Source organism: Monodon monoceros, unplaced genomic scaffold (assembly GCF_005190385.1).
Source record: "Monodon monoceros isolate NGI ecotype Baffin Bay Population unplaced genomic scaffold, NGI_Narwhal_1 Super_Scaffold_20, whole genome shotgun sequence".
NCBI lineage: Eukaryota > Metazoa > Chordata > Mammalia > Artiodactyla > Monodontidae > Monodon > Monodon monoceros.
The window spans coordinates 76,206,679-76,233,576 of record NW_021703777.1 but is presented as its reverse complement, the minus strand read 5'-3'; the positions used below and the strand labels follow the sequence as shown (position 1 = coordinate 76,233,576).

Below are 26,898 nucleotides of genomic sequence, written 5' to 3'. Positions count from 1 at the left end.
CAGTGATATTGGTCCATAATTTTCTTTTTTTGTGAGACCTTTCTCTGGTTTTGTATCAGGGTGATGGTGGCTTTGTAGAATGAATTTGGGATTGTTTCTCCCTCTGCAATTTTTTGGAAGAGTTTGAGAAGGACTGGTGTTAGCTGTTCTCTAAATGTTTAATAGAATTCGCCTGTGAAGCCATCTGGTCCTGGACTTTTGTTTGTTGGAAGATTTTTAATCACGGTTTCACTTTCATTGTGATAGGTCTGTTTATATTTTCTAATTCTTTCTGGTTCAGTCTTGGAAAATTGTACCTTTCTAAGAATTTGTCCGTTTCTTCATGGTTGTCCATTTTATTGGCATGTAGTTGTTTGCAGTATTCTCTTATAATCCTTTGTATTTCTGCGGGGTCAGTTGTGATTTCTCCTTTTTCATTTCTAATTTTATTGATTTGTGTCCTCTCCTATTTTTTTCTTGATGAGTCTGTGCAAGGGTTTATTAATTTTGTTTATCTTCTCAAAGAACCAGCTTTTAGTTTTATTGATCTTTGCTGTTGTTTTCTTCGTTTCTATTTCATTTATTTCTGCTCTGATCTTCATGATTTCTTTCCTTCTACCGACTTTGGGTTTTCTTTGTTCTTTTTTCTCTAGCTGTTTTATGGGTTAGATTGTTTATTTGAGATTTTTCTTCTTTCTTCAGGTGAGATTGAATTGCTATAAACTTCCCTCTTAGAACTGCTTTTGCTGAATACCATAGGTTTTGGGTTGTTGTATTTTCATTGTCATTTGTTCCTATGTTCTTTTTTGTTTGTTTGTTTTTTTGCGGTATGTGGGCCTCTCACTGTTGTGGCCTCTCCCGCTGCAGAGCACAGCCTCCGGATGCACAGGCTCAGCGGCCATGGCTCACGGGCCCAGCTGCTCCGCGGCATTTGGGATCTTCCCGGACCGGGGCACGAACCCATGTCCCCTGCATCGGCAGGCAGACTCTCAACCACTGCGCCACCAGGGAAGCCCCCTATGTATTTTTTAACTTCTTCTTTGATTTCTTCAGTGATCTATTCGTTATTTAGTAGTGCACTGTTTAGCCTCCACGTATTTATGTTTTTTAGTTTTTTTCCTGTAATTGATCTCCAGTCTCATAGCGTGGTCAGAAAAGATGCTTGATACGATTTCAATTTTCTTAAATTTTCCAAGGCTTTATTTGTGACACAAGATGTGATCTATCCTGGAGACTGTTCCATGTGCACTTGAGAAGAAAGTGTATTCTGCTGCTTTTGGGTGGAATGTTCTATAAATATCAATTAACTCTATGTGGTGTATTGTATAATTTAAAGCTTGTGTTTCCTTATTTATTTTCTGTTTTGGATGATCTGTCCATTGGTATAAGTGACGTGTTAAAGTCCCCTACTATTATTGTGTTACTGTCGATTTCTCCTTTCATGGTTGTTAGCATTTGCCTTATGTATTGAGGTGCTCCTATGTTGGGTGCACAAACATTTATAATTGTTATATCTTCTTCTTGGATTGATCCTTTGATCATTATGTAGTGTCCTTCCTTATCCCTTGTAACAGTCTTTATTTTAAAGTCTATTTTATAGGACACATGTATTACTACTCCAGCTTTCTTTTGATTTCCATTTGCATGAAATATCTTTTCCCATCCCTTCACTTTTAGTCTGTATGTGTCCCTAGGTCTGAAGTGGGTCTTTCCGGGATCGAGTGGGCCAGGCTATCGCCCTTGGCTCCTCTCTCGCTCCTCCCAGAGGGCCCCTCCTGCCTGCCTCTCCTGCTCTCCCCTGCCTCAGGGGTGCCGATCCTGTCTGGCCTCCACTTCTCCTCCCCCCTCACTCACCCCACATCCCACCGGTTCACTTGGTGGTTCCTCCCATCTCCTTGGGCATCAGGGTCCCCCACCAGCGGCTGGCAGGCGCCCTAGTTGTGGGGCTATGCTAACTCCATGTCTTCCCACACCACCATCTTGATTCCACCCCCTCCATATACTAAGTTTACATCATAAATATGAACTATATACCGGGGAGGGACTTACTGGTCCATTGTAAACATGTAACTTTTAAACATGTGTGGGTTGATACATTTTCTTTAAATAAAATGTGTCTGTTTAATTTGTAACCGCCACAAGTAAATATGACTAAACAGATTTTCACACAAGTCGAAGCTTTATTATGTCTAGCCTAAAATGCAGACTCTGTGGCATATGTGAATTTCCCTATGAGAAGCCAACGGGAAGAGGATAAGCACCTCAAAGAAACAGGCAATCAGCTCGGGCAGTGGAGACCAGAGCATAAGGACTGACCATTCTGATAGCCAGTCGAGAGGAGCAATGCCATGTGTTTTAAGAAAATACAGAAAAAGAGAAACTGTGATTTCAAAAAAGAGTCTCATATCGAGTATCACAACTGTGGATAATTTTCTGAATTTCAGGCATTTGAGTCATAATACATATGTCAATATCAAATACTCTAGGACAGGGGCTGGCAAACTTTTCTGTAAACGGTCAGAGAGTAAATATCCCAGGCTTTCCTGGCCATACAGTCTGCAGCAACTACTCAGCACTGCAACTAAGGCACAGAAGCAGCCATAAGGCAACATAAATGAATGAGAGTGGCTGGGGTCTAATAAGATTGTACTTACGAAAACAAGCAGCGGGCCAGATTCAGGTTACAGGCCAGGTTACCAACCCCAGCTCTAGGCTACAGTTCTTGACATTTGTTTTTAAATAGCAAGTCAAGTGAGAAACACTTCTTACGTTACACCTGGGCAGTATATACATAGGTACGTTTCACACTATGAGACTTACACTTACTGTAGGCAGTGCACTTTGATATTCCTTATTCTGCTGTATTTTATATTGGTTTGGTTTTTGTTTTGTGGGACTTTGGGGGAACTATCAGAAACCACTACACTGATCTCACAAATTGACAGTGAGTGACTCACAGTTTGAAAAACTTTGCTGCAGTGTGAGCAGCAGTTGGGACTTATCCATTTACTGATTATCCCAAGTAATAATGGAAACTTCTCAGTGACATACAGTATTTATTGAGTGCTTTCCATGTGCCATGCATTGGCATATGTTCTAGGAATCCAGCAATTAAAAAAAAAATTGCCCCATAATTCCTAATATTGTTGTAGTTTATAAAAGGTAAATACTTACATGTGTAAAATAGTGTAAAATATTTACAGTTATGTGTAAAATAACTGTACTACCTACAAACCTCATGAGACTATTGGGAAAATGAAGCATTTAGCAAATATCACATATTCAGTAATTTTTCCATACCACTATTATTCAAACAATTAAGTACCAAGAAGTACTTTTTAAAATCAACTTATCATCTCTACTAAAATAAAAGATGCTTTAAGTTAAAATTCTAATTCTTTAGTTAATGAAGATGGCCTTATTTACATTCTTTAAAAGTAGTACTGATATACTGAGAGTCAATCGAAGTTACACCAGAGAATTTTAATTTGCCTGTCTCTCCCTTCCCCATCTCCCCCACCCCAGAAAAAAGAGTCAGAGAAGATTTAAAGGTTTAGACTCCATCCACAAACCATGTGCCATCTTTGTATCAATTTTCACCATCAAGTGACCCACAGCAAATGATACAGGTGAAAAAAACTCAAGAAATATAAAAGATACTCCAAAATCTATCTTAAAATGATTACCATGCCTGCTTGATCGTAAAAATAGGCCATACATAAACTTCATAAAACCAATGTTTTAATTGCTAGAAAAATTATTTTTCCACATTGAATAACTATTTTGCATTATCAACAAATAAAAGTGAGTTCCATAAGAGCAGAGATTTTTGTCTACTTTTCTTCACTGCTATGTACCCCAAATTTAGACGAGTCCTTGGCACTTAGTAGATTCACACTAAATATTTGTTGCATGAAAGAACAGTGAACAAACAACAATGACTTGTCAATTCATTTATGTTTTAATATAATGGCGTTCAAAAAATTAATATAAAATGTAAATCATTTAAAAGTAACATATTTAAAGATTGTCTGACATTTCTAGCTTAACTGGCTTATTTAAATCTTACGATTGGTCAGAAATTAATGTCTCTCTTTTTATAGGGATAAAGAAAGAATCTTACCTTCTTTTTCTACTCTAAAAACAAAAGTTCTTTGTGTTGTAACAACTTCAAATTTGTTGTCTCCTTGAACTCGTACCGTAGATATAGCAGAAAGGGGAATTATTCCTTTTGAATACTTCTCCTGTATTGGTTAGAGAAAAAGATCCATAAAGAAGAAACATTAAAATAAAATTCCCTTTATCAAAAACAGAATGGCAAGACATTTACAAGTGCTTCTCTTTCATAATTTCAATCTAAAATTTTAAAATCACATATAAATAGCATATATCCTTATATACACTTAAGTCCCCAGAAAGGAAAATATTAAGTGCCCCTTCCAAGTGAGATGTCTTTTCACTTTTCTCTTCATCTGCAATTAAGAGACAATGACTCACATACAAACAACATAGCAGACCAGCAATACATAGTTACAAAAGACAGCGGTGTGTTCTTTGAAACAATCTGGTCAAAATGATTTTATGGTGTTTGCAGGCATCTGCTGGCCATCACAGGTACTGTAACTACACCAATTCAAAACCACTGCTACATATTGTGAACAAGAATATTATCTAAGAAACCAGACTGTTGGATTGTATCAATTAACCCATATTACTCAATGCTCTGATAATGAAGATCTTGATCTCCACTGCATCACTTTTTATTCTCCAGTGACTGAAGAGTGAAAAAACATGGATTCGGCTCTTTGCAATTGGCATAGACCTATTACAATTTTGCTCAAGAAAGTCATTCTTAAGACTCTTGATAATTTTCTCCGTCTGCATTTTCCTGGACCCTCCTAAAACAATTGGCATAATCATCGCCCCCATAATTTCAACTATTTACTAAGAGTGTAACATTTACTGGGCCCTGTGTTGGAAAGAAAATTCCAACAGTATTTATATGTTCAAGTGGCCTCAAAATGAAAAACCAACTAACCAAATGAGAAAAAAGTTTAAAAAGAGTACAAGACATGGGAAGTAAGAGTACGAAGATGAGAATTCTCAATTCTGCTTACAAGAGGTCAGAGGTATTTTCACAGAAATAGTGACATTTGAACCTGACTTTAAGAAACCTTAAGTTAACCAAATAGATAAGTGAGGGGGCAGGGGGTATCCTGGCCAGAAAGACTGAATAACAGAGGTGTAAAGTAGAGAAGTAAGAGGAGCTGCAGTGTCGAGTCAAAAGAGATGAGGCTGAAAACATAAATAAAGGCCACATCATGAAAGGTCTTAGTGTCAAAAGAGTTTAGACACAACTTTATGGGGTTTCTTCTACAATTCCTTTCCATCATCCATGGAACCATCACTTTTGACCCAGGTCCCAAGTATCTGAAACAACTGGTTAGGAGAAGAATGCACTAAACCATTCCATGCAGATCACAAGGGTCAAGTTCACATTCCTCCCAGCGGCAAACTCCAGCCATACAATAGCAGATGGGTAAAAGACAGTTACTGCGAGCAACATGGCAGTCTACTGGGAAGTTTCTCCTTTGCCAGTTGAAGAGATACACTATACTCTCATGGTATTCCCTCTTAGTTATTTGACAGTTTCTTCTACTCTAACTCCCATTCCTGCCTTTATGTATCCATCAAAATCCTATCCATTCTTTAATGCCATCTTCAATAACAACACCATGAAGGCTTTCCTTTATCCTCTCAAGCAGCCAAAATCAAGTAAGATACTTGAACTGTGACTTAGGAAGATGAGGGGGCAACTTCCTGGGAAAAGGGGAGGGAGGTCAAGGAATAGGTACTAACAAAATAACTTTTTCTCCTCCTTATTTTCCATGTTTTTGGTTTTATCTTCTGTCCCTAAGGAGAAAAAAAATCCCTTCTTACTATTTCAACTACCAAATTTATGTGGATAATTCTAAAATCTGTCCCTTCCTTCCTTGTCCATTTCCGTCAACTCCACTCCGGTATTTTGAATCAATGGGACATATAACTGTCCCATAAGCATCTCAAACTTTTAAACTGAATTAGCTCCTGAAAACATACCCTTCCTCTATATCTGTCCATAAAAATATCATTCTTCTGGTCAGTCTTCAATAGAGTAGCCTTTGACTTGTGCTTCTCTTTTGTACCCACATAACCTGGGACTCTTCTGACATCTACATGGTCAACTTGCTCCCTACCAGTTCCTGATTCTTTCTAGTCACATTAGCTTTATTGAAGTTCCATGAATACATTGTGGTCCTGCTCAGTCCAGTGACTCTACATACTCTGGTCTGCAAGGAACCATTTTTCATACCCGTTTTCACATACTTACTGCCTCTACATCTTTCCTATTTCAGCATGAATATATGCTCTGAAGAAAGCCCTCTGACCAGTCTCTTCTCTCAGGCCCTTCATCCTCACCCAGCCAGATAACCCTAATTTAACAGTAACCTGTACTTTCCTCTATAGCAATTACTAATTCTAATTTAAATGATAATTCTTTATATTTACTGTGGGATCATCTGATCAGTACAGTCTTTCCAAACTGACTGTGCATCTTACATCTATTTTCTCCATTACCTTTCACATAATCAGTATTGCTTATTTTCTGAATGAATGAATCCTATGTCCAATCAATCACAATTATACAAACTCCAACAGCTCATTTTTAGTATTTTTCGAAATTCATTTTTTTAAACACCTCCACTGGCCTATACAGCCTACACCCTGATAAATTAATGCCTGATTTACTGCACACTCTCCTGATTTGCCTCCATACTTTCAGCTTGTTTTCCCTCTCACCTTTCCTGCATATTATTGTTCAAATGTCATAGTTGGAGAGAATAAAGGAAACGTTCATGGAGGAGGAGAACAGGATGGGTCTTAAAGTTTGCACAGGATTTTCATGGATGGTAATGGCTAATGAGAGTCAGAGGGAAGAGCAAAACCATGGAGGTGAAAATACAGGAAAAGACACACAAGTTCTCCACAGTTGTACCAAGACACTGTTGATAAAGGTCACTGCAAAGAAACATATGACATGATTGGCTTAACAAAGAAAACCCAATAAATGCAAGCGGGTTATAATGGCAATATTAGACCAGGAAGTACTCTAGGAATTGACAGGAGGGAGAGAATGTCTCCCCATTGTCAGGCAACCTGAGAGATTCAAAGGGGCACAGCACCTTTGGGGACAGTGATACAGTCCCTCTGGCTGTAAGTTTGTAGTGGCTGAGTCCAGACGGTGAAAAATCCAGAATATCCAGAAACATTTACTTACACTTTATCCCCCAGGTGATCCACTGTCAAACTGTAGTTTGCCTAAGAATTAGAAGAGCTTACAAAAATACATCTCTAGTGAGATAATTAACTATATGTTGAATAAAACGTTACCATTAACCCATTTTTCAGTAGAGAAAAAAAATGAAGCAGCATTGTAGAGAAAGACACAGGAATTTTAAAAAGGAGATTTTCCTTCTTCTAGATCTCTTCGAAGAGATAAAAAAAAATTCCTTAAAAACATAACAACTCACCAACATGCCTACAATAATGATGTTTAACGTTAGTACTTATGGAAGAGTAATAGAAAAATAAATTCCCCAGAAGTGATAAAAATGTACTTAAGAAGCAAAATACTATGCTAACTTTAACCTCAGGAAGTTGTAGTTTCTCTAATGGCTCACCTATCAGCTTTTCTGAGATTCTAAGATAAATCTCAAAATTTTTAACACTGTAGAGTTGATTTTACATTTCCATTCTAACACACAATAAAAAGAAAAAAAAACTAAACTAAATGACACTAGGCTCAAAATGACTGCATTTTTCAGCGTGTGAAATTTTCCTTAAGGAAAGCAATTCTAAAGCATCCCTTGAGCCTATAATAAACAGATATCTAGGTCAAGTTTGCCATTTATCTACCACTTTCAGGCAATGAAATGACCACAGGGCAATTCTGCCCCCAGCTGAGTGAGAACAGGGGTGAGTGAGATCTCTTGGCAGGTGACCAGATATCAAGGCTGTTGGGATGATGCCATTTTCAGTAATACAATGAAAAGGCCTTGCTGAGGCATGATTGAGCAGCACTGAGGAAAGCAGAAGAAAACTAGGGGAACAGGCAACTCTGCAAACTACCTCCTGAAAGTCCAACCACAGGCTTCTCAAGTGCACATTTAAACACTGGAAGACACAACTCCTTGGTGCACAGGACCACAAAAACTGCACACCCAGCTGAGATAGAAGCTATGGCCGTACTTATGCTCTCTGTTCACTGGCCTTGAAATCCCCTCTTCCCAGTCTACCAATCCATCCCTTTTGCCAGAAGGGTCACAACAGAAACCACGTCTCCTTTTAGGAAACACCCATCCTAGTGTTTTGGGGTTTTTTTGCCAACATGAAACCACTCATCTGAGTAGTAAAGGAACGAAATGCCATAGGAAACAACAATTTGAATTTTTTAAAAAATTTTAATGTCAAGGTAAAGAATTTGTAATAATTCATCTTAACAAACTTTTTATCTCAATTTAAAACCAAGGCTGCATCGTTTTTATTGCATCAGGGTGGATAGGTGCTCAGCTCCTCACTACAGTTGAGATGAACTTTTAAAGGACAAAGAGAGTGAGTCTGGTTGGACAGAGACACTAGAAATTCTCTCTCCTGAATGATAATGATATCAACAACAACAGAGCCTGATGGCACAGAATAGTTTTCTTCCTCATTTCAAGCAAACCAGAGAAGGGCACAGGTGCTAAAGAAAACCAGAGGTCAGATTGCATCAGATACAGAGACTATATTTTACCCACCCTTGGTTACAGAAATTGTCTCAAGATTCAAATGAACAAGCAAACTAAAAACAATAGCTAAGGCAGAAAACTAGCTTTTAAAAATGTTCATCCCATATCTTGCAAATGTCAAAGAGGTGTGTTTAAACCTATCTGATGCTTTAGCGGGATCACTGCAAAGAGAAACCAATGAATACTTCTCTAAACTTTCAATTATTCTTAGTGTTGTAACATGCAGTGTGTATTACTTTCTGTCTAAAAGCATATGCTCTTCTTTCTTGTAGCACTGAACAATCAATACATGAAAGGGAATCTAAATCTCTATTTGAGCCACCAATAACACCAATATTAGGCAGTGAAAAATCACTAATAATGAGAAGATAATATTAGATTATAAACTATAAATAAGAGGATGTGGTTAAGTGTTAAATCAATACATTAAAAGAATGTATATAGTTAAGATTGTAAAATTATATGATTTTAACTAACAAAAAATACGGTCTATTTATTAGTTGCAACTTTTTAATTAAGGAAATTTTCAAACACGTAGAAGTTGAAAGATTAGTACAAGGAACACTCATAACCTCAATTGGACAGTTGTTAACATGGCTATTTTTTGTTTTACCTAGCTATGCATGTGTGCATGTATATATATATATATATATATATATATATATATATACACACATATATATATAAATATACATATAGAGAGGGTATATATAGATAGGTAACATTTGAAAGACATTTGCATATATAATGACACTTCACCCCTAAATATTTCAGCCTACATCTCCTAAGAATAAAGACATTCTCATCCCTAAGGAGAAGGACATGATCAAAATAGTATGTTGTTAAGACTCAACTGCCTAAAGAATATATTGTAACCACTTGCACATCAAGATATTCGGTGTGCTCTAACTCCAAACACAACCTTCTCAGCTTCATCTCCCACTAGTCTCCCGAACATACTCTATTTTCCAATCAGAGAATCTGGGCATCTCATTGTTCTCTCTGCTATCAAGTCCTGTTCTTTCTAGTTTCTCTACGTACAAACATTCTTCTTTCTTCAAAATTCATGGCCATTAGAAATCTCATGCAAGAAGCATTCCTTGATTCTTCCACACCCCTTCCAGAGGACAAAATACTCTCTTTGCTTTGCCATTTTCTATTTGTGGTGTCATTTTGTAAACATTTTTGAGCACCCTCTAGGATAAAGGCAATTTCTTATGTATCTGCATATCACGTATAGCAAATCCCGTAGTTCGTAGGAGATATTCCATAAATAATTGTTAGATACTTAAGTTTTAAAAAATCCCAATTTTATATGTCTGGGAAAAGTTAAACTATGGAAAGAGTCAAGTGTTTTATCCTATGCAAATTCTTTTCATGTTGATAATCCAACTCCTATTCTTAAAGACCAAATCACGTGCTTAGTTTATTGACGTACACTCAACATGCGTAGGACAATCTTTGAAAACTGTAAAACGTACTTACCTTATCGTTATTGTAATAAGAAATGCTAAGGCCATCAAATTTCACCCATCTCTTCTGAAACATGCGTTTTCTGTAAAACGTATGAAATTGTCATTTTACATTTAAGAACCATGCACTTGGATTTTAAATACATTTGTAATATCGAACTGTGTTGAGTACATTCCAATTTGATAGTAAGCAGTGAAGAGAACAGTAGGCTATGACAATGTACAGTTTTGGCAATGGTACAAAGGAAAGGAAATATGTACAATGACACTTTCTAATCAATTGCCCTAGGTGCTTTTAAAAAAGGATACTGCTAACAGTGTCATCACTTTTTTTTTTTTTTTTTTTGCGGTACGCAGGCCTCTCACTGCTGTGGCCTCTCCCGCTACAGAGCACAGGCTCCGGACGTGCAGGCCCAGCGGCCATGGCTCACGGACCTAGCCACTCCGCGGCATGTGGGATCCTCCCGGACCGGGGCACGAACCCGCGTCCCCTGCATCGGCAGGCGGACTCTCAACCACTGCGCCACCAGGGAAGCCCTGTCATCATTTTTTAAAATGTAACTTGCAGTGTCATCATCCACATCGGTAAGGTTGAGTAGAAAACAAAGTGTGGTCAGAAACACTATCATGGCACCCATATCCCTTAAAGGAGATAATTCCTCAATGAAGATAACATAAATTTTTATCCTTCATTAAGCTTATAACATTTTATCTTAATTTTTAAATTTTTGCTTTGGGGCATACATAATATTTTGCTAAAATAACAAAGCTTTGTCAATTGGATTTACATAGATATATTATTTAATTCTGATCAAATAAGGCCCTGACTAAATATGGAGAATCATTTGCAATCATCCAAAATTCATTGAAACATTAACATTTTGAGAAAAAGAATCATATGAAAGGCAAATGCAGTTTAAAATGGTTACTGACATGAGAAACAAAGCAAAATAATGTCATCATATGTTCCCTATTTAGGCATAAAGGAGAAAAAGATTTTCTGACTATATAAGGGAAAAGTGAAGACCCATTTCTAGTTGGGCTTGTTTTTGTTTTTTGTTTCAGTCCCCTTCCGCGAAGTCAGACAATCCTAAAGGTTTTGAATGTCTTATTCTCTATGCGACTCTCAGTGTGAACTGATACAATCTAGATACTTTTAGCCTTTATCACAGATAATATATGAAAACTAACTTCCTGTTTAAAAAACGAGTCATCTCTAAACAAACAGGTAGATAACCGTATCTACCTTTTCCTTTTGCAGTTCTCTAACATGTTTAAGATAAGGAAATGGTATAGCTCTCTGTGGTTTTCAGAAGACTTTAATGGTAGAAAAAGCACCTCAGAAAGAGTGGAGAACTTGTCTTCTGGGCTCTTTCCTGGGCCACACACACCTATTACTCTAGTGAAATACAGCGAGCTGCCCACATTGATCATTAGCCAAATTATTCTGCTTAAGATAAAATTAGAGCAAATCTGATCAAACTGAGAAAAGCTTCAAAATTCATTGGTATGGACAACACTTTCACATATAAGCACTGAATTAATCATGAAGTAATAAGAACGTAAGACCTTACAATTATATAACTACAACTAACGGCCCAGCCCTCTTTCCATCTTACTCCCTCTTCCTTCGGCTTTTTTTTGTTTTTTGGCTGTACGCGGGCCTCTCACTGTTGTGGCCCCTCCCGTTGCGGAGCACAGGCTCCGGACGCGCAGGCTCAGCGGCCATGGTTCACGGGCCCAGCCGCTCCGCGGCATGTGGGATCTTCCCGGACTGGGGCACGAACCCGTGTCCCCTGCATCAGCAGGCGCACTCTCAACCACTGCACCACCAGGGAAGCCCCCTTCTGCTTCTTTTTAACTTCCCTTGGCCTGTCATGTGTTCTCTTAACCTTGCAACATCCAACAGTGTCGGTTTTCTGCAACATCCAACAGTGTCGGTTTTCATTTCCTTCACTGACTCAAAGGTTCTTCAAGTTGCCAGCATTGAGTTACAAAGTAAAGAAATACTAAGCAAACACACAGTCATTATACACTGAATAAAATCACTTAGCACTCATTTCATACTGATCTCTGTCACACTTACAGGCAGGTGAGCAGACATCTTCCCACACAATCTCAACAGTAATTCTATAAATCAAGATTTTGTTTTAGGCCCACCTTACATGGTGAATAGTAGTAAGCTAGAGCTCAGTAGTACATATAATCTTCCATTTTAGAATAAAAATAATCAATGTCTGTGGGAGATAACGGCCTTAGGACCTTCCATTTAGCCCTCTAACTCCTTTGCTAACTACTCCTTACCTTTCAGAGTTCCACCTAAACCACCTATACAGACACTTCTTCCCTGATGAGCCAATCCAAAGCAAGTCACGAAGCTGTCCTCTCAAAGCGCCCTCTCCTTTTCCTCATAGCACTTAACACAGTCTCTAATTACATGTCATGTTTGTTTAGTTGCTTGATATCTCCCACACCAAGGATGTTTCACTCTCTACTCTATGATCAGCAACTAACACAGAGACACATATGGCACTAAAAAAGGATCTGTTCAATGAAAGAGTGACATGATTAAGCACATATCCCCTTAGCAAAAAACAGCCAGATGACAGACAGATAAAACCTCAAATGACCACCACTCAAATAACCAGCATATTTTAAAAGAAAGGCTGCCAGAAGGCGAGAAAACTTCCGAAACCTCAGAGTTAGATTAAGTTTCAAAATGTGCCAAAGCTGGAAGTGAAAAAAAGTTTAGAACCTACATTTTTTTTTTTTTTTTGGCTGTGCTTGGTCTTCATTGTGGGCTTTCTCTAGTTGTGGCGAGCGGGGGCTGCTCCTTGTTGTGGTACGCAGGCTTCTCATTGCAGTGGCTTCTCTTGTTGCAGAGCAAGAGCTCTAGGCGCGCAGGCTTCAGTAGTTGCGGCTCGCAGGCTCAGTAGTTGTGGCGCATGGGCTTAGCTGCTCCGCGGCATGCGGAATCTTCCCGGACCAGGGCTGGGAACTCGTGTCCCCTGCATTGGCAGGCGGATTCTTACCACTGTGCCACCTGGGAAGTCCCTAGAACCTACTTTAACACGTCTTACTTAAGATGGTTTAGTTGCGGCCACTGGGACTCAAAGTTTTCTTAGAATTCCATCACCATCTGGATAGACAGTTTGAGGTCTGAGGCATCATCCAGGAACTTAACATTCATGTCCACAGGAAAATGAGAAGGAGAGCAGGGAGGGCAGACAGCTCAGAGATCAGTCAGAGATGCTACCAGGTGACAAGCTACATTTCTCTTCTCAGGCACTGAATACAAACCACACACTGGATGCTTGGCTTTCTAAAGAAAGCCAACCAAAACGTCAGCCTCTGAGAGACTCAACACCTAAGATATTCCCCCAACTATTTTTTAATTTTCTCAGCTACCGGGTGACTATTAGATGTGTTCAGCCATTTTAACCGAATATTTTGAAAGGTTAAATCTGTTTAATAATCTATGGAAGGACAGGTAAATAAGACAAATCCCAGCCCACGTTGAAATGGAATGAGAGTGTGGCCACTGAAAAATCAAATGTTCTGTAGTTGGAGAGAGCCACTTTGCTATCCTGCTGTTAAAACATTACTTCTGCTACCATTCATTCATCCAGTCAGCCATCAAATCTGTGGGTAACTATTCTGTGGACACTGTCCTCCAGCCATACTGCCTCCTCTGTCTAGATGCTTTCTTGCCTCGTGGCCTTCCCATATGCCATTTTCTTCATTGGAATGCTCCCTGCCTGTTCCTGACCTGGCTTGGATCCTTGAGATCCCTGAGATCTCAGCTCAAAAGTCATTCCCCCAAGTGGCCACCATTGAGTAACACATAGATCCTTCAGATTCCTTTGGTCTCTTGCTCCATTTCTTTACTTAATGACACTTAGCAGAATTTGCAATTATATATTTGATTTGTGTCCTCCACCTCCCATACTAGATATTGAGATCCTTAAGTGCAGAAACCATTTGTTTTTTTAATCAATGTAAAACCAGCAACTACCACAGTTTATAGCATATAAAATATGCTGAATATCTAGTGAATAAACTAACAAATACGTAGATTTCTCATTGCAAGATGCTTCCTCAAATTTTCATGTTACGTATAGAGAAAACAAATACTACTAACAAAACCACTTCACCCTTAATTTCATTTTTTGCTTTTTACAAGTACAAAGATCAGAATTTTTATATGACAAAAGCTTTGTAATTCATCATTAGTTTCCATGTAATTTTAAAATACATTTTATAGTTAAATATTTTTAAATGTATTCTTTAACGTGTGCATTTTGTACCTTCCTATTTAAAAATTCTAATTAATAAATTAAATGTCTCTAAAACTAAATTTATATAAACATGTTTAATCTATTTTTCTCATTAAATATGTCAACATTCAATTATTTTCTGCATGTGAACTTCAATACTGAATTCTAATAACTGGCTAATTAAAGATAAGAACTTATACTTAGATCCTTTCTCACAATTCCTCTTTCTAGCAAATGGAAACTTGAATTTAAATTGTTAAACTCAATAATTTAATCAAAATTTCAACTATTGACACATAAAAGGGAAAGCTTAAGAAGCACTATTGCTAAATTTCAGTAAAATTTTGAATTAAAAAAATTGGTGAACAGTAAATTTTTAAGAATTATCTTTCCTTACCAGAGTTAAATATTTTTCTCATGTATTTATAAAAATCTACTTGATACCAGGCAACTAAATCCAGTGTAATTATGTAAAATTAATCTATTACACACAATTGGAGGTTTCTAAAGTACTTTAAACGCTTTCTCTGACATAAGTTATGTCTTTCCCTTAAATTTTGATTAACAATTTATTTAGTAAATGTTAAAAAAAAAGATACAGTATAAAATACAGTGTCACTCTAGTCTGTGTTCCTACTATCACATGACACAAATTAGAACTGACTAATGGATTATTATACAAAGAAGAGATTTTAAAGCCTGTCAATAAAGAATTTATTAATCTTGATAATAAAAACAACACTTATATAGTGCTTTGTTCTAGGCACTGTTGCAAGCCATATACAAACATTAATTCATTCAGTCCTCCAAACAATCATATGAGGCAAGTAATATTATTATTCCCATTTTACAGATAAAGCCACAGAGGAGCTGGCAGGTTAAATAATTTGCCCAAGCCACACAACTGATAAAGATCATTTCTGTAAGTCAAATCCAGGCAGTCTGGTCCCTAAGTCTATGCTCTTAACAACTACACAAAACAGACTCTGGTACATTTTATGGCAAAGCACCCTCAATATCCCTTTAGGTAGCAATAACATTTGACCTCTACCCATTTAATACGTGAGTTCAATTCTGCAAAGTGCTTCAGAATTCCTTCGGGAAAAAAAGGTAAAGTAGACGTGAAAAATATTAGCCTAGGTTTTATCCTATTTTGTTTTTAGGGTTCTAAAGGAAAACATTTCTTTGAGAAGCCTTTTTAGAATAATTCATAAGGCATGTGTGGTGTTATTGAATGGATTTCTATAAGCATTTCCCTTGAGTTCTAGTAGGGCAGGTTGTGTGAAGTTTCAACTGCTATCATAAATACAGCCTTGCCACCTGGTGTCAGTTTTTGTTGTCTCAAAAACTGTGTGCCTTAAAAATTCTTTTTTAACAACAGTGTATATACAAAAAATTACATCTCTATTTATGAAGTATATACATGAAGGCACTCCTGTTTAATTTCAATCCTAAGTGCCAGAAGGTTGTTTTTTTTTTTAAAGATTACATCTTTTAGCTTTAAAAAAACTAAAAAATTGGATAAGCATGCTAACCAATGATATTAATGTAAAGTGGCAGAGGCTACCAAACTGTCATCTTTAAATATCACATAACCGAAATGAACCTCAAAGTAACTAAGTCAAATTTATGGCTTTTATTAATCATGGTATTTTAATCATCAAAAAATACTTCTCAATTATTCTAAACAATATCTAAGAAAAAAGATATCATAGACATGCTGTTCCAGATTCACCTGCCTTGTTTACATAATCCTGAAGAATTATATGCATATTTTATCTTATTTTCTACTCTAACCCTAACAATTTCTAAAAGTATAGATTTTTGTTTATCCAATTACTCATTTTCTATGTAGTTATTTTATCTCATTACCCTTAAGTATGAGGCTTTTAAATGCTGCAGTATTATATGACCCAGCAGTCCCACTACTGGGCATACACCTACAGAAAACCATAATTCAAAAAGATACATGCCCCCCAATGTTCATTGCAGCACTATTTACAATAGCCAGGACATGGAAGCAACCTAAATGTCCATCAACAGACAGATGGATAAAGAAGATGTGGTAAATATATACAATGGAGTATTACTCAGCCATAAAAAAGAACAAAATTGGGTCATTTGTAGAGACGTGGCTGGACCTAGAGACTGTCATACATAGTGAAGTAAGTCAGAAAGAGAAAAACGCATATTATATGTATATGTATATTATATGTATAAAATAGATAAATAATAAGAACCTACTGTATAAAAAATAAATTAAATTAATTAAATTTAAAAAAATAGTAAATGCTGCAGTATTAGTTATGAAGTATTTTATAGACACACATCCAAGGAATTATAATATTTCTAGAAAATATCAGCCCTTTTTTCTAGACTGTATTTCCTTACTTTTAAGTAAAACAAAATGATTGTTTCCAAGATTATATGAACCAAAATGAGTTGGGGCCAAAAAACAAAAACAAAACAAAAATTTTCTGAAATCCCAGCTTCCATTTCTGCTTTAAATGAGAAAAAACAAATTTTAAGATAAAATCTCAAGTGCTAAAAGGAGTTTTAGAAGCCAATGATAAAGCACAAATTTTAATGTGTGACTTCCAACTTTTACAATATTCACAAAGAGCTTTGTGCTTACATGACATGGTATATGAAAAACCACGTTAAAAGACTCAGACCTCTTTATTTTATGGAGTCATACTCTGTTAAAAAAGCAAAAAATCCAACATGAAACCAGCTTCTAGTTAAGACGACCAATGAAAAGTTTGCATTTATCTCTACTCCTCCTAAAACCTCAAAGGATCAAAAAACAAATAAAAATAAATAAATAACTACAAGCCAACACTGACCGGAAAAGTAAATGATAGCATCAGTATCAAGAAATCAGGAAAGCCTAAGAAGGGATAGGAACTAACTCAGGAGGTACCAGAGAACTGATTGCTAAGCCTGCAAGAGATCAAACTGAGGAAAACCAATTTACTCACAAAATTTCAGAAGGTCTCAGGAGATACAGGCACAAGTAACTCTGGAAGTGACTATGAAGGAGAGGGCGTGCTGAGAATAGACGAGTTGTTGAAAGGCAATTAAAGAGATAAACTTGCACCCCTCACCACTCCATCCCAGAATCCCTCCCTTACTTCTCAGCTGGGAAACTGCCCCTCCTCTTCCTCAACAGGATAATAGGGTTTTATTCACTGGAGAAGATCAAACAGGGGTCTCTGGACTGGGAGACTCAGACAAGGCTAAAGGTAGGGGACAGCATTAAAAACAGTAGAATCACGTCTATATCATAAATATTTATCCTAAACGTCCACATTCCCCTACTGAGCTCCCAAAAAGCTGTTAACCACTCTTACCACCCTCAATAAGGAGATTCATTTAAAAGATACTGGCATGAGGAGTCTCCAAGGAAACACATTAGGAGAGTTTAGCAAGATCATCTTACAAGAAATAGAAAGACCCATCAGGGCCTGATCCAATCAGCTTTGTAGGATCTCATTTTAAATGAATAGCCCAAACAGAGAATCATTCATGAAAGGAAGAGGCAATAGATACGGCAAACTTCACTGTTGTCTTATTCTAAGAAACAGCCACAACAGCCCCAGCATTCAGCAACTACCACCCTGATCAGCAAGGAGCCATCAACACTGAGGCAAGACTCTCCACTAGCAAAAAGGTTATGACTTGCCGAAGGCTCAGATGATGGTTAGCATTTTTGGGCAATAATTTTTTTTTTAATTAAAAAAATTAAAAGCCCAAGATTAACAAAACATTTGAGGAAAACATCTCTAAGGTAAAAGATGGGGAAGAAACCCTCCTCCAAAATATTGAAAGAAACAGACACTACAGGAAAAGAAAGCTTCAAAACACTTATTAATATCCATAGAAAGATAAGAGAATATATTAAGTTCATGGAACAATAACAGTACATTATAAGATGAACAGTCGAAAGAAAGTGTTTTCTACATTAAATATAGGACAACAAAAAACAAAAGTGGGTTAGAAAATACAAGCTAAATAAGCTTTCTTAGGGGGCTGTAAGATGGTGAAATTGATATGTGTATGTATTTTGATTACTTCACAAATTCATAGTCCTGAGGAAGAATTTGTGGAGAAATGAATTTTAAGTACATAAAAAACTAAGTAAACCAAAAAGAATCAATAATTATTAACTCCAAGGAAAACTAAAGGTTGCAAATGAAAGAAAAATTAATCATATGTTGCAAAGCTCAAATATGAGTAGCATTTACATAGATATAAAGAGTATAAAACTAAATACAGATATAACATAGACATTTTATATGGCTACTTTAAAAGAATGATTAGATGGGAACTGTGTCTATGCAGGGGGGACAGTGGGTGAAAATGAATAAATATTATATTCCATGGTAGTGCCTCAACAGCTAATTACTAACACTGAAGAGTCAGAAAGAAACAGTATGAAAAAATTATTAAGATAAACAAAGTAACCCACAGAATGGGAGAAAATATTTGCAAATGAAACAACAAAGGATTACTCTCCAAAACATACAAACAGCTCATGGAGCTCAATATCAAAAAAACAAACAACCCAATTAAAAAATGGGCAGAAGTCCTAAATAGACATTTTACCAAGGAAGACATACAGATGGCCAAGAGGCACATGAAAAGATGCTCAACATCACTAATTATTAGAGAAATGCAAATCAAAACTACAATGAGGTATCACCTCACACCAGTCAGAATGGCCATTATCAAAAAATCTAGAAACAATAAATGCTGGAAAGGGTGTGATGAAAAGCAAACCCTCCTGCACTGTTGGTGGGAATGTAAATTGATACAACCGCTATGGAGGACAGTATGGAGGTTCCTTAAAAAACTAAAGATAGAATTACCATATGACCCAGCAATCCCACTACTGGGCATATACCCTGAGAAAACCATAATTCAAAAAGAGTCATGTACCACAATGTTCACTGCAGCACTATTTACAATAGCCAGGACATGGAAGCAACCTAAATGCCCATCGACAGATGAATGGATAAAGAAGATGTGGCACATATATACAATGAAATATTACTCAGCCATAAAAAGAAACAAAATTGAGTTATTTGTAGTGAGGTGGATGAACCTAGAGTCTGTCACACAGAGTGAAGTAAGTCAGAAAGAGAAAAACAAATACCGTAGGCTAACGCATATATATGGAATCTAAAAAAAAAAAAAAAAGGTACTGATGAACCTAGCGGCTGGGCAGGAATAAAGACGTAGACATAGAGAATGGATTTGAGAACACAGGTGGGAGGGGGAAGCTGGGGCAAAGTGAAAGTAGCATCAACATATATACACTACCAAATGTAAAATAGTTGGCTGGTGGGAAGGAGCAGCATAGGACAGGGAGATCAGCTTGGTGCTTTGTGATGACCTAGAGGGGTGGGATAGAGAGGGTGGGAAGGAGGCTCAAGAGGGAGGGGATATGGGGACATGTGTATGCATATGGCTGATTCACTTTGGTGTACAACAGAAACTAACACAGCATTGTGAAGCCATTATACTCCAATAAAGATGTATTACAAAAAAAAAAGATAAACAAAGTAAGTACCAAAAGAAACTACTAAAGAAAGTAGAAAGTGGCTGCCTCTTGTGATAAAGTGGGAGAAGAGGAAAACTGCTTTTTTCCTCCAGTTTTATTGAGATATAATTGACATACCACACCATATAAGTTTAAGGTGCACAGCATAATGATCTGACTTACATATATCATGAAATGATTATCACAGTAAGTTTAGTGAACATCCATCATCTCATACAAATGCAACATTAAATATTAAAAGAAATCTCCTTGCGATGGGAACTCTTAGGTTTTACTCTTTCATATAGAACATGCAGCAGTGTTCATTATATCTATCATGTTATATATTACAAGTACTTATTTATCTTATAAACTGGAAGTTTGGACCTTTTGACTGTCTTTATCCAACTTCCCCTCTCCCCAGCTATTTTTTCTAAATAAGCCATACAGAACTTTCAGACGCTTTAAACCATGTGCTTTTATAACCACTAAAAAACTTAATTTTGAAGGTTTAATGTGAACATATGATTTCTTTACCTTATAGTTACCAAGGTAAGAACTGACTAGAACTTACTTTTGGTAACATTATCAAAGGTCACCTGAAATGAAATGATGCTCTCCTGAAGAGAAAGCAAGCTGAGGTTTACTGAGCCCTGCTTAAGGGGCTCTGTAGTTAGACCCAATGTTAACCTACTTTTCCAGCTGATCCCACAGAGGAAGCCTTGACCTTACACTTTTATGTGTGGGAAACAGCAGTTCTGAGACACTGAGTCACACAGCAAATGAGCGATAGCTTGACAATTCTAATTTCTGCCTGATTCCAACACCCTCATTCACTTCTCTGCAGCTAGACTGACTGAAATTAGCCATGTTATTTTAATAAACACTAAAAGTAAGAATTTTTTCCTCAAATTACAAATAAAATATGGAAGCCTTTTATTTGCTTGGCATGGTCTTCACAAGTTATGTGTGATTTGAGAGAAAAGGCCAACTAGTTCACCAGTATAAAAAGATACTTTTTATCAGAGATTTAAGATTCAACTTTAAGTTCAACACACTGATTGATATAGAAAACCCTGGTCAGATAGAGAGACTTGTCAACTTTCCACTACAACTGCTTTTCACTGAAAGGCTGGCCCCAGGACAGCACTCCCAGGAGGCTTGAGGCCCTCACACACTTATGGAGCAGGTGGAAAACTGCTCCACTAAAGCAGCCTTGGAGATTCTGGGCACAGGCTGGAAAGTCAGCCACTGACAAAGGAACCGACAGTATGAGTTCTGATCTCCCTCCAAGTCATGGGTGGCTTCTAAGTGATCTCTCAATCACTGTTTGGAATTCGACCCCTGTTTTGGTATTTGATCACTGGCTTTTTCATTTTCCCTAGTTCTGTGTTCAACCTGGACATGTAATTCTCTGGCAGTTTCTCCCTCCTGGTCCTAGAGCCTAACTTGTGTCTTCCATAAAATAACCTCAGCTAACCCCTCTATTTATCTCATAGACCTCAGGATATCCAGATATCACTGACATCAGTGCCTTTTCACTCCCTCTAGCCTGAAAAGTATTTCATCTAAAAATGCCAGTTGAAACGGTATCCACTTTCCGAAGGTCAGTCGAGCTGCTATTTCTCCTCCTTAGAAGATCTCTGAAGAAATGTTTTCTCAACCCCTCTGTAACCTCATGATTCTGTATTTTGTGGACCTTTCTGTACCAATTATTATACGTTATCTTTCAAATTTATTTTTATTTGTATTTTTTTCTGCCCAAAGTGGAAGATACAAAAAAGGCCAGGAACACATCCTGCTTATCCTTGTATTCGTCCAGAAATTCTTGAGCATATTATATACACAAATTTCTGAGTTAACCTTGCAATGTTCAGCTCCTGCTGTCCCGGACTGACATTACCACACAATGCTTCTCTATGGTTAAAAACATTAATTTTTTAAAAGAGGAATTTAGCTGAGTAAGAAAAAATGTTCTAAAACATCTTGTCAAGTAAAAATATGAATTCTTCAAGATATATTGCGGTTTTTATAACTATGCCCAGTGCGTGATACCAAACCCACAAACATCTTTAGAAAACAGCAGGTTAAAAAGTCAAAAGCGTTTCCTAGTTGCAGATATTCTTGGATATTTCAATACCTGGTTCTCCTAGAAGGGGTGTGGCACATTCAACCATATTCTCTTTGATTTACAGAAACTCACAGGATTCTTCCTCTGAGTTGCACATTCAGGAAATTCTGGAATAAATTCTATCCAGTCTTCCATATTTGCATCTACTCAGACTTGCTGAAAAGCTTGAGCGTATTAGTTGCAGATAGGAAAGGGGAAGGAAAGAGACTTGTTTTTTTATCTTCAAAACCCAGTGAGGTTTTTTTAACGCAAGACCATTTATTAAGTTTCTCATCTGCCTCACCTGTTTGAAACACTAACAACAAACCCAAGTTCAACATTTTATCAAGTTTTTTCCATACAATTTTTTAAACCAACAGTATAAGGCTATATTATAATTAGATCATTCGAATAGTTAAATAAATGTTCATACTTTAAGCTCAGCTGGAAATGTTTCCATATTTCTCTAGTTGCATGGTGTTATACAATTATTTTCTTACTAAATATTGGGCAGTTTTCACATACTGTGCATTGATTCAGAACTGGCATTTCCATTTCAAAGCAAACAGACACTCAGTCACATGAAATAAATCCAGATTATGAATTTTATTACTTTGTTTAATGTCACTCAAGACTGAGAACAGTTTCCAACACTATTTGGAGAAGGATAACCAAGTGTGGCTTTTTTTTTTTTTTTTTTTTTTTTTTTGTGGCGTATCTTGTGGGATCTTAGTTCCCTGACCAGGGATTGAACCCGAGCCCACAGCAGTGAGAGCACAGAGTCCTAAATACTGGACAGAGCAGGGAATTCCCACTATTTGTTCTTAAACTGTGTTTTGACAACACATGTCCTCACATACAGAAAACAGCAGGTTAAAAAGTCAAAAGGGTTTCCTATATGCCTATAGGGGGAAACAGAATTTAAATAAATGCACTGAGAGTTCACTGCTCTGTTAATGTACACCAGCACTATCAACGACACCAGCAGATTTCCAACCAATACAGTGTCTGGAGTTTAGTTTTTACTACAAGATCCCTATAAATTAAAAAATAGCTGTTTTAGAAAGATTGAAAGAAAAAACGATGTCTAATACTAGTTTGTTTTTACTAATTCATTCAACAACAAACACTAAGAATATCTACCACTTGCTAGGCAAGCTTCTAGTTGCTGAGGATACCACAGTAAACAAAAACCAATATAGATGACTGTCCTCATGGAGCATATATGCAACAAATAAATCATCAAGTGTATAAGCTATGAGAAAAATAATTAAGGGAGTGATGGGGTGGTGAGGGAGGGGCAGTGATAATATTAACTTTGGTGTTCAGGGATTCGTGCAAAGGAGACTTTAGAGCAAGAACTTGAGGGAAGTAAGGTACAAGTCATGCTGCTCTCTGGGTACGAGCATTCACGGCAGAAAGAAGAACAAGTTCAAAGGTACCCGAAGAGAGATCCTGCTTCTTATTATGTCTAGATTTGATAGAATAATAAAGTAGTTTCCTTGTTCCGTAATCTATCAGGTTATAATTTTCGATGTGGGGCCCAAAGGAGATGGAGGAAGCTGGTATAAGATTTCAGCTAACCCTCAAATCTGTTTTATGCTACTATGGCCCACAAGCCAAACCTGGCCCATTAAATGTGTTTCTAAATAAAGTTTTATGGAAACACAGCCTCATTCATCAGTTTACACATTCTCTGTGGCTGCTTTCATGCTACAACTGCAGAGTTGCTGAGCGCCCACAGACACCATATGGCTGTAAAGATTAAAGTATTTATTATCTGACCCTTTACAGAAAAAGTGTACTAATACTTTCTCTGTGGAATTCAGAATGCCATCAAAATCAGTGCTACCTGCACCAAAGAGACGTGCGACCATGAGTTAAACAAAGCTCAGTAACCTCTGCATAAGGAATGGGTAGGCATCATTTTGTCTAATTAATGAGCATCTTAAACACCCTCACCATAGCCTACTGAGTCTAACTAGAAAAATGAAAAATGGAGATTCCACTTGTGGTCTAATAAATACATGCTTCTTGGCCAGTTACACATATTTCTTTTAAGTCATAGCAATATAATCATGGAGAAGAGCTTTTTAATTTCTTGGTGATATAACAAGCTCCTTTGTTTACTTTCCTAGCTGCATCCTGGTAACCTGGAAAAAGACTCTGAAGTCAGAAAACTCAATTATTTTCTCTAAAATGGAAAAATAAAAATCTCAAAAAATTACAGCCTCTAACCTTAGGCAGGTTCAGAATAGAAAGGATGGAAAGTCAGAGTTCTGATAAAAAGAGAGAGAAAATGTTCTAACTATCCCAGAGGTGGCCAGTAATGGTGAAGCTTTCTCAGTGTGCCTGCAACATAAACATACTAACCTAACTCCATCAAGATCGAGGTACCACCCACCAGAGATCATTCAGGAAGCCACAGCTGCTAGGGGCTCTGTATGCAGAATCTGCTAAATCTTCCAGTGATACTTTGAGAGAGCACTGGGATCTCCCTAATCATTTAAATTCTACAGAAATGAAAGACCTGAGACTATTCCCGCTCAATGTTTCATTCCACCAGTGTGTATATTTGAGTAATGACTCATACCGGTGCAATTTGACTATGCATTTACCAATAATACCAATGACTGATGAAAAGCAGACACAGTTAACTACTTTGTCATCCTAATGTAACCAGAAAGGAGTGAGACAAAGTATGTGATGCTAAGAAGTTCTCTGCTTCAGTTTAGTCAACATCTAATTTGCTAAAGGGATGCAATCCTATAAAGTATTAATCATGTAATTACTAACCACAAAAGGGTTCAGCTTTTTTCTTTTTCGATTTCTTAAGAAATATCATTCCTTCTCCCACTAGTCAACTGATGCTTCTTCTAGCAATTTTTTTGCTAATAAAATTTATTTTAGGAGAAAACAAGGCTTTCTAGAAATGATACACCTTTTCAGGGGAAGAGTAGAGAAAACCAGCACAACATAGGGACTCACCACAACAACTACTTAAACAGAAGAGATTTAATCCCTAAATAATTTAATAATTCATGAGGAACATTTCCAGTAAATATTTCAAAAGGACATTCAAAATTCAGGATGTCAGAAAATAATTCTAATTAAACATAATCCCTCCCCAAAGACTTCTCAGTACTGCAAAATGCTTAAGGACAGAAGTTTCTTTGTCAACAACTGAAATGATAAATCTGCTTTTAAAGTATAATATTCAAGGGACTCTGACCTTTTGTGCAACATTCAAAACTCAAAACAATATATCAATAGCAGTGAAGCCTAAAATGTAACAGTGACATACTTTCCCCTAACTACAATAAGCCTTGTATTCCCAAACAGAACGCTGTTATAATGGGAGCGAAGAGCGAAGGCCAAACAGTGTGGGCTGAGTAATACAAACTCAATCGCTGTTGTTTTTCTTTGCTACAAATTGAGATACAGGATAGTGCATTTTGGTGCAAAGTTAGAAATTAACATTAAGGACCTAGATGTGAAATCAAACTTCCAGTTTTAATTTGCTATGCAGAACCTTAACCCAGAATTCCATACAGCACATGGCCCATGCCCCACATTATATCTAAAGAACAGCATTTGCAAAAGTGTATTGAAAGTCCCTACAAACTGTCTCTGTATGCGTGGGGGGTGGGGAGGAGCAACAGCAACCTAGCAGGTTTAGAAATGGATACGCTTGAATTTTTAAAAATATGCCACTTAGGAAAAAAAAAACAAAAAAGAATAAATACATACCCTTGGGGACAGAGTTTGTCAAGCCATCCTGATTTAACCTTTCTTGCAGATGATCCATAAAAACAGGCATAGGGAGATATTACATTTGAGGAAATGATTGATGAATCAGCCTTTCCACTTGTTGAGCTTAGTGGATAACTGTGCCTATTAACAGGGACCAAATTCACTGCTTTTTGAGTCCTAGATTTAGATGGCTTTGCATGTTTTCTTCTTAAACTGTGAAAGCATTCTTCTACTGTTGAATATTCTGATTCCGAAGCAGAGTCTATAGGAAGATTGTTTTTGTCCTCTCGAGGTATCCAAATATCTTCTACTTTGTCTTCACTTACGTTCTGCATCCTGTTATCATATATGCTAAATGAAAAAATAATGGTTTTAATATTTCCCACAGCTCTATGTGACTTAAGCCATTGGTTACTTTTCCTATTTATAAACAACCAATCACAGAAATTTAAGGCCAGGAAAAATGGTGGAGTTCAATTAACACATCTGATAATTTTTAAAACTTCCTGAAAAATAGAAATCTCTCATTATACTAACACATATTTGAATACTACTAGAAGTAGTGTAGTTCTTCTTATGTATCATTTAATCTGACCTGTTTATTTTGGGGGTTGGGTGTGAGTGGTGAGGATGGAGACTGCCATATTCTCTGCATCACAATTTAAACGTCTTCACCAGCACCAGTAAGTGGCCAGCCACTTAATGGGCCAGATCATGAACCACTACCTCGTGGAGAGAGGTACTAGAGATCTTATTTCCACATGTTGCCCCTTCTCTGACTCTCCACTAATTGACTTCAAGGACCCTATGTTCCATCATAATGTCATAAAACAAAGAGTACATCTGACTGGTGAGAACTTTAGTATTATTTTGCATCACTAATGAGAAAAAAACTGCACCACATTGCTAACTAGAAAACAAGAAAGGGCCAGGG

General features: G+C 37.0%; 1 protein-coding gene across 5 annotated transcripts in view; it reads right to left on the bottom strand.

Annotated features, from left to right (window-relative positions):
• The window catches only part of ARAP2 (ArfGAP with RhoGAP domain, ankyrin repeat and PH domain 2), a 194,879-nt gene that overhangs the window by 131,809 nt on the left and 36,172 nt on the right, over positions 1 to 26,898 (bottom strand). For all 5 annotated transcript variants that reach the window (XM_029234845.1, XM_029234842.1, XM_029234846.1 and 2 more), the window contains 3 exons: positions 25,962 to 26,315; positions 10,293 to 10,362; positions 4,103 to 4,223 (listed from right to left, as the gene is read on the bottom strand). In XM_029234845.1, coding sequence (XP_029090678.1) covers positions 4,103 to 4,223; positions 10,293 to 10,362; positions 25,962 to 26,315 — 545 coding nt within the window. The remainder of the gene's footprint in view (positions 1 to 4,102; positions 4,224 to 10,292; positions 10,363 to 25,961; positions 26,316 to 26,898) is intronic.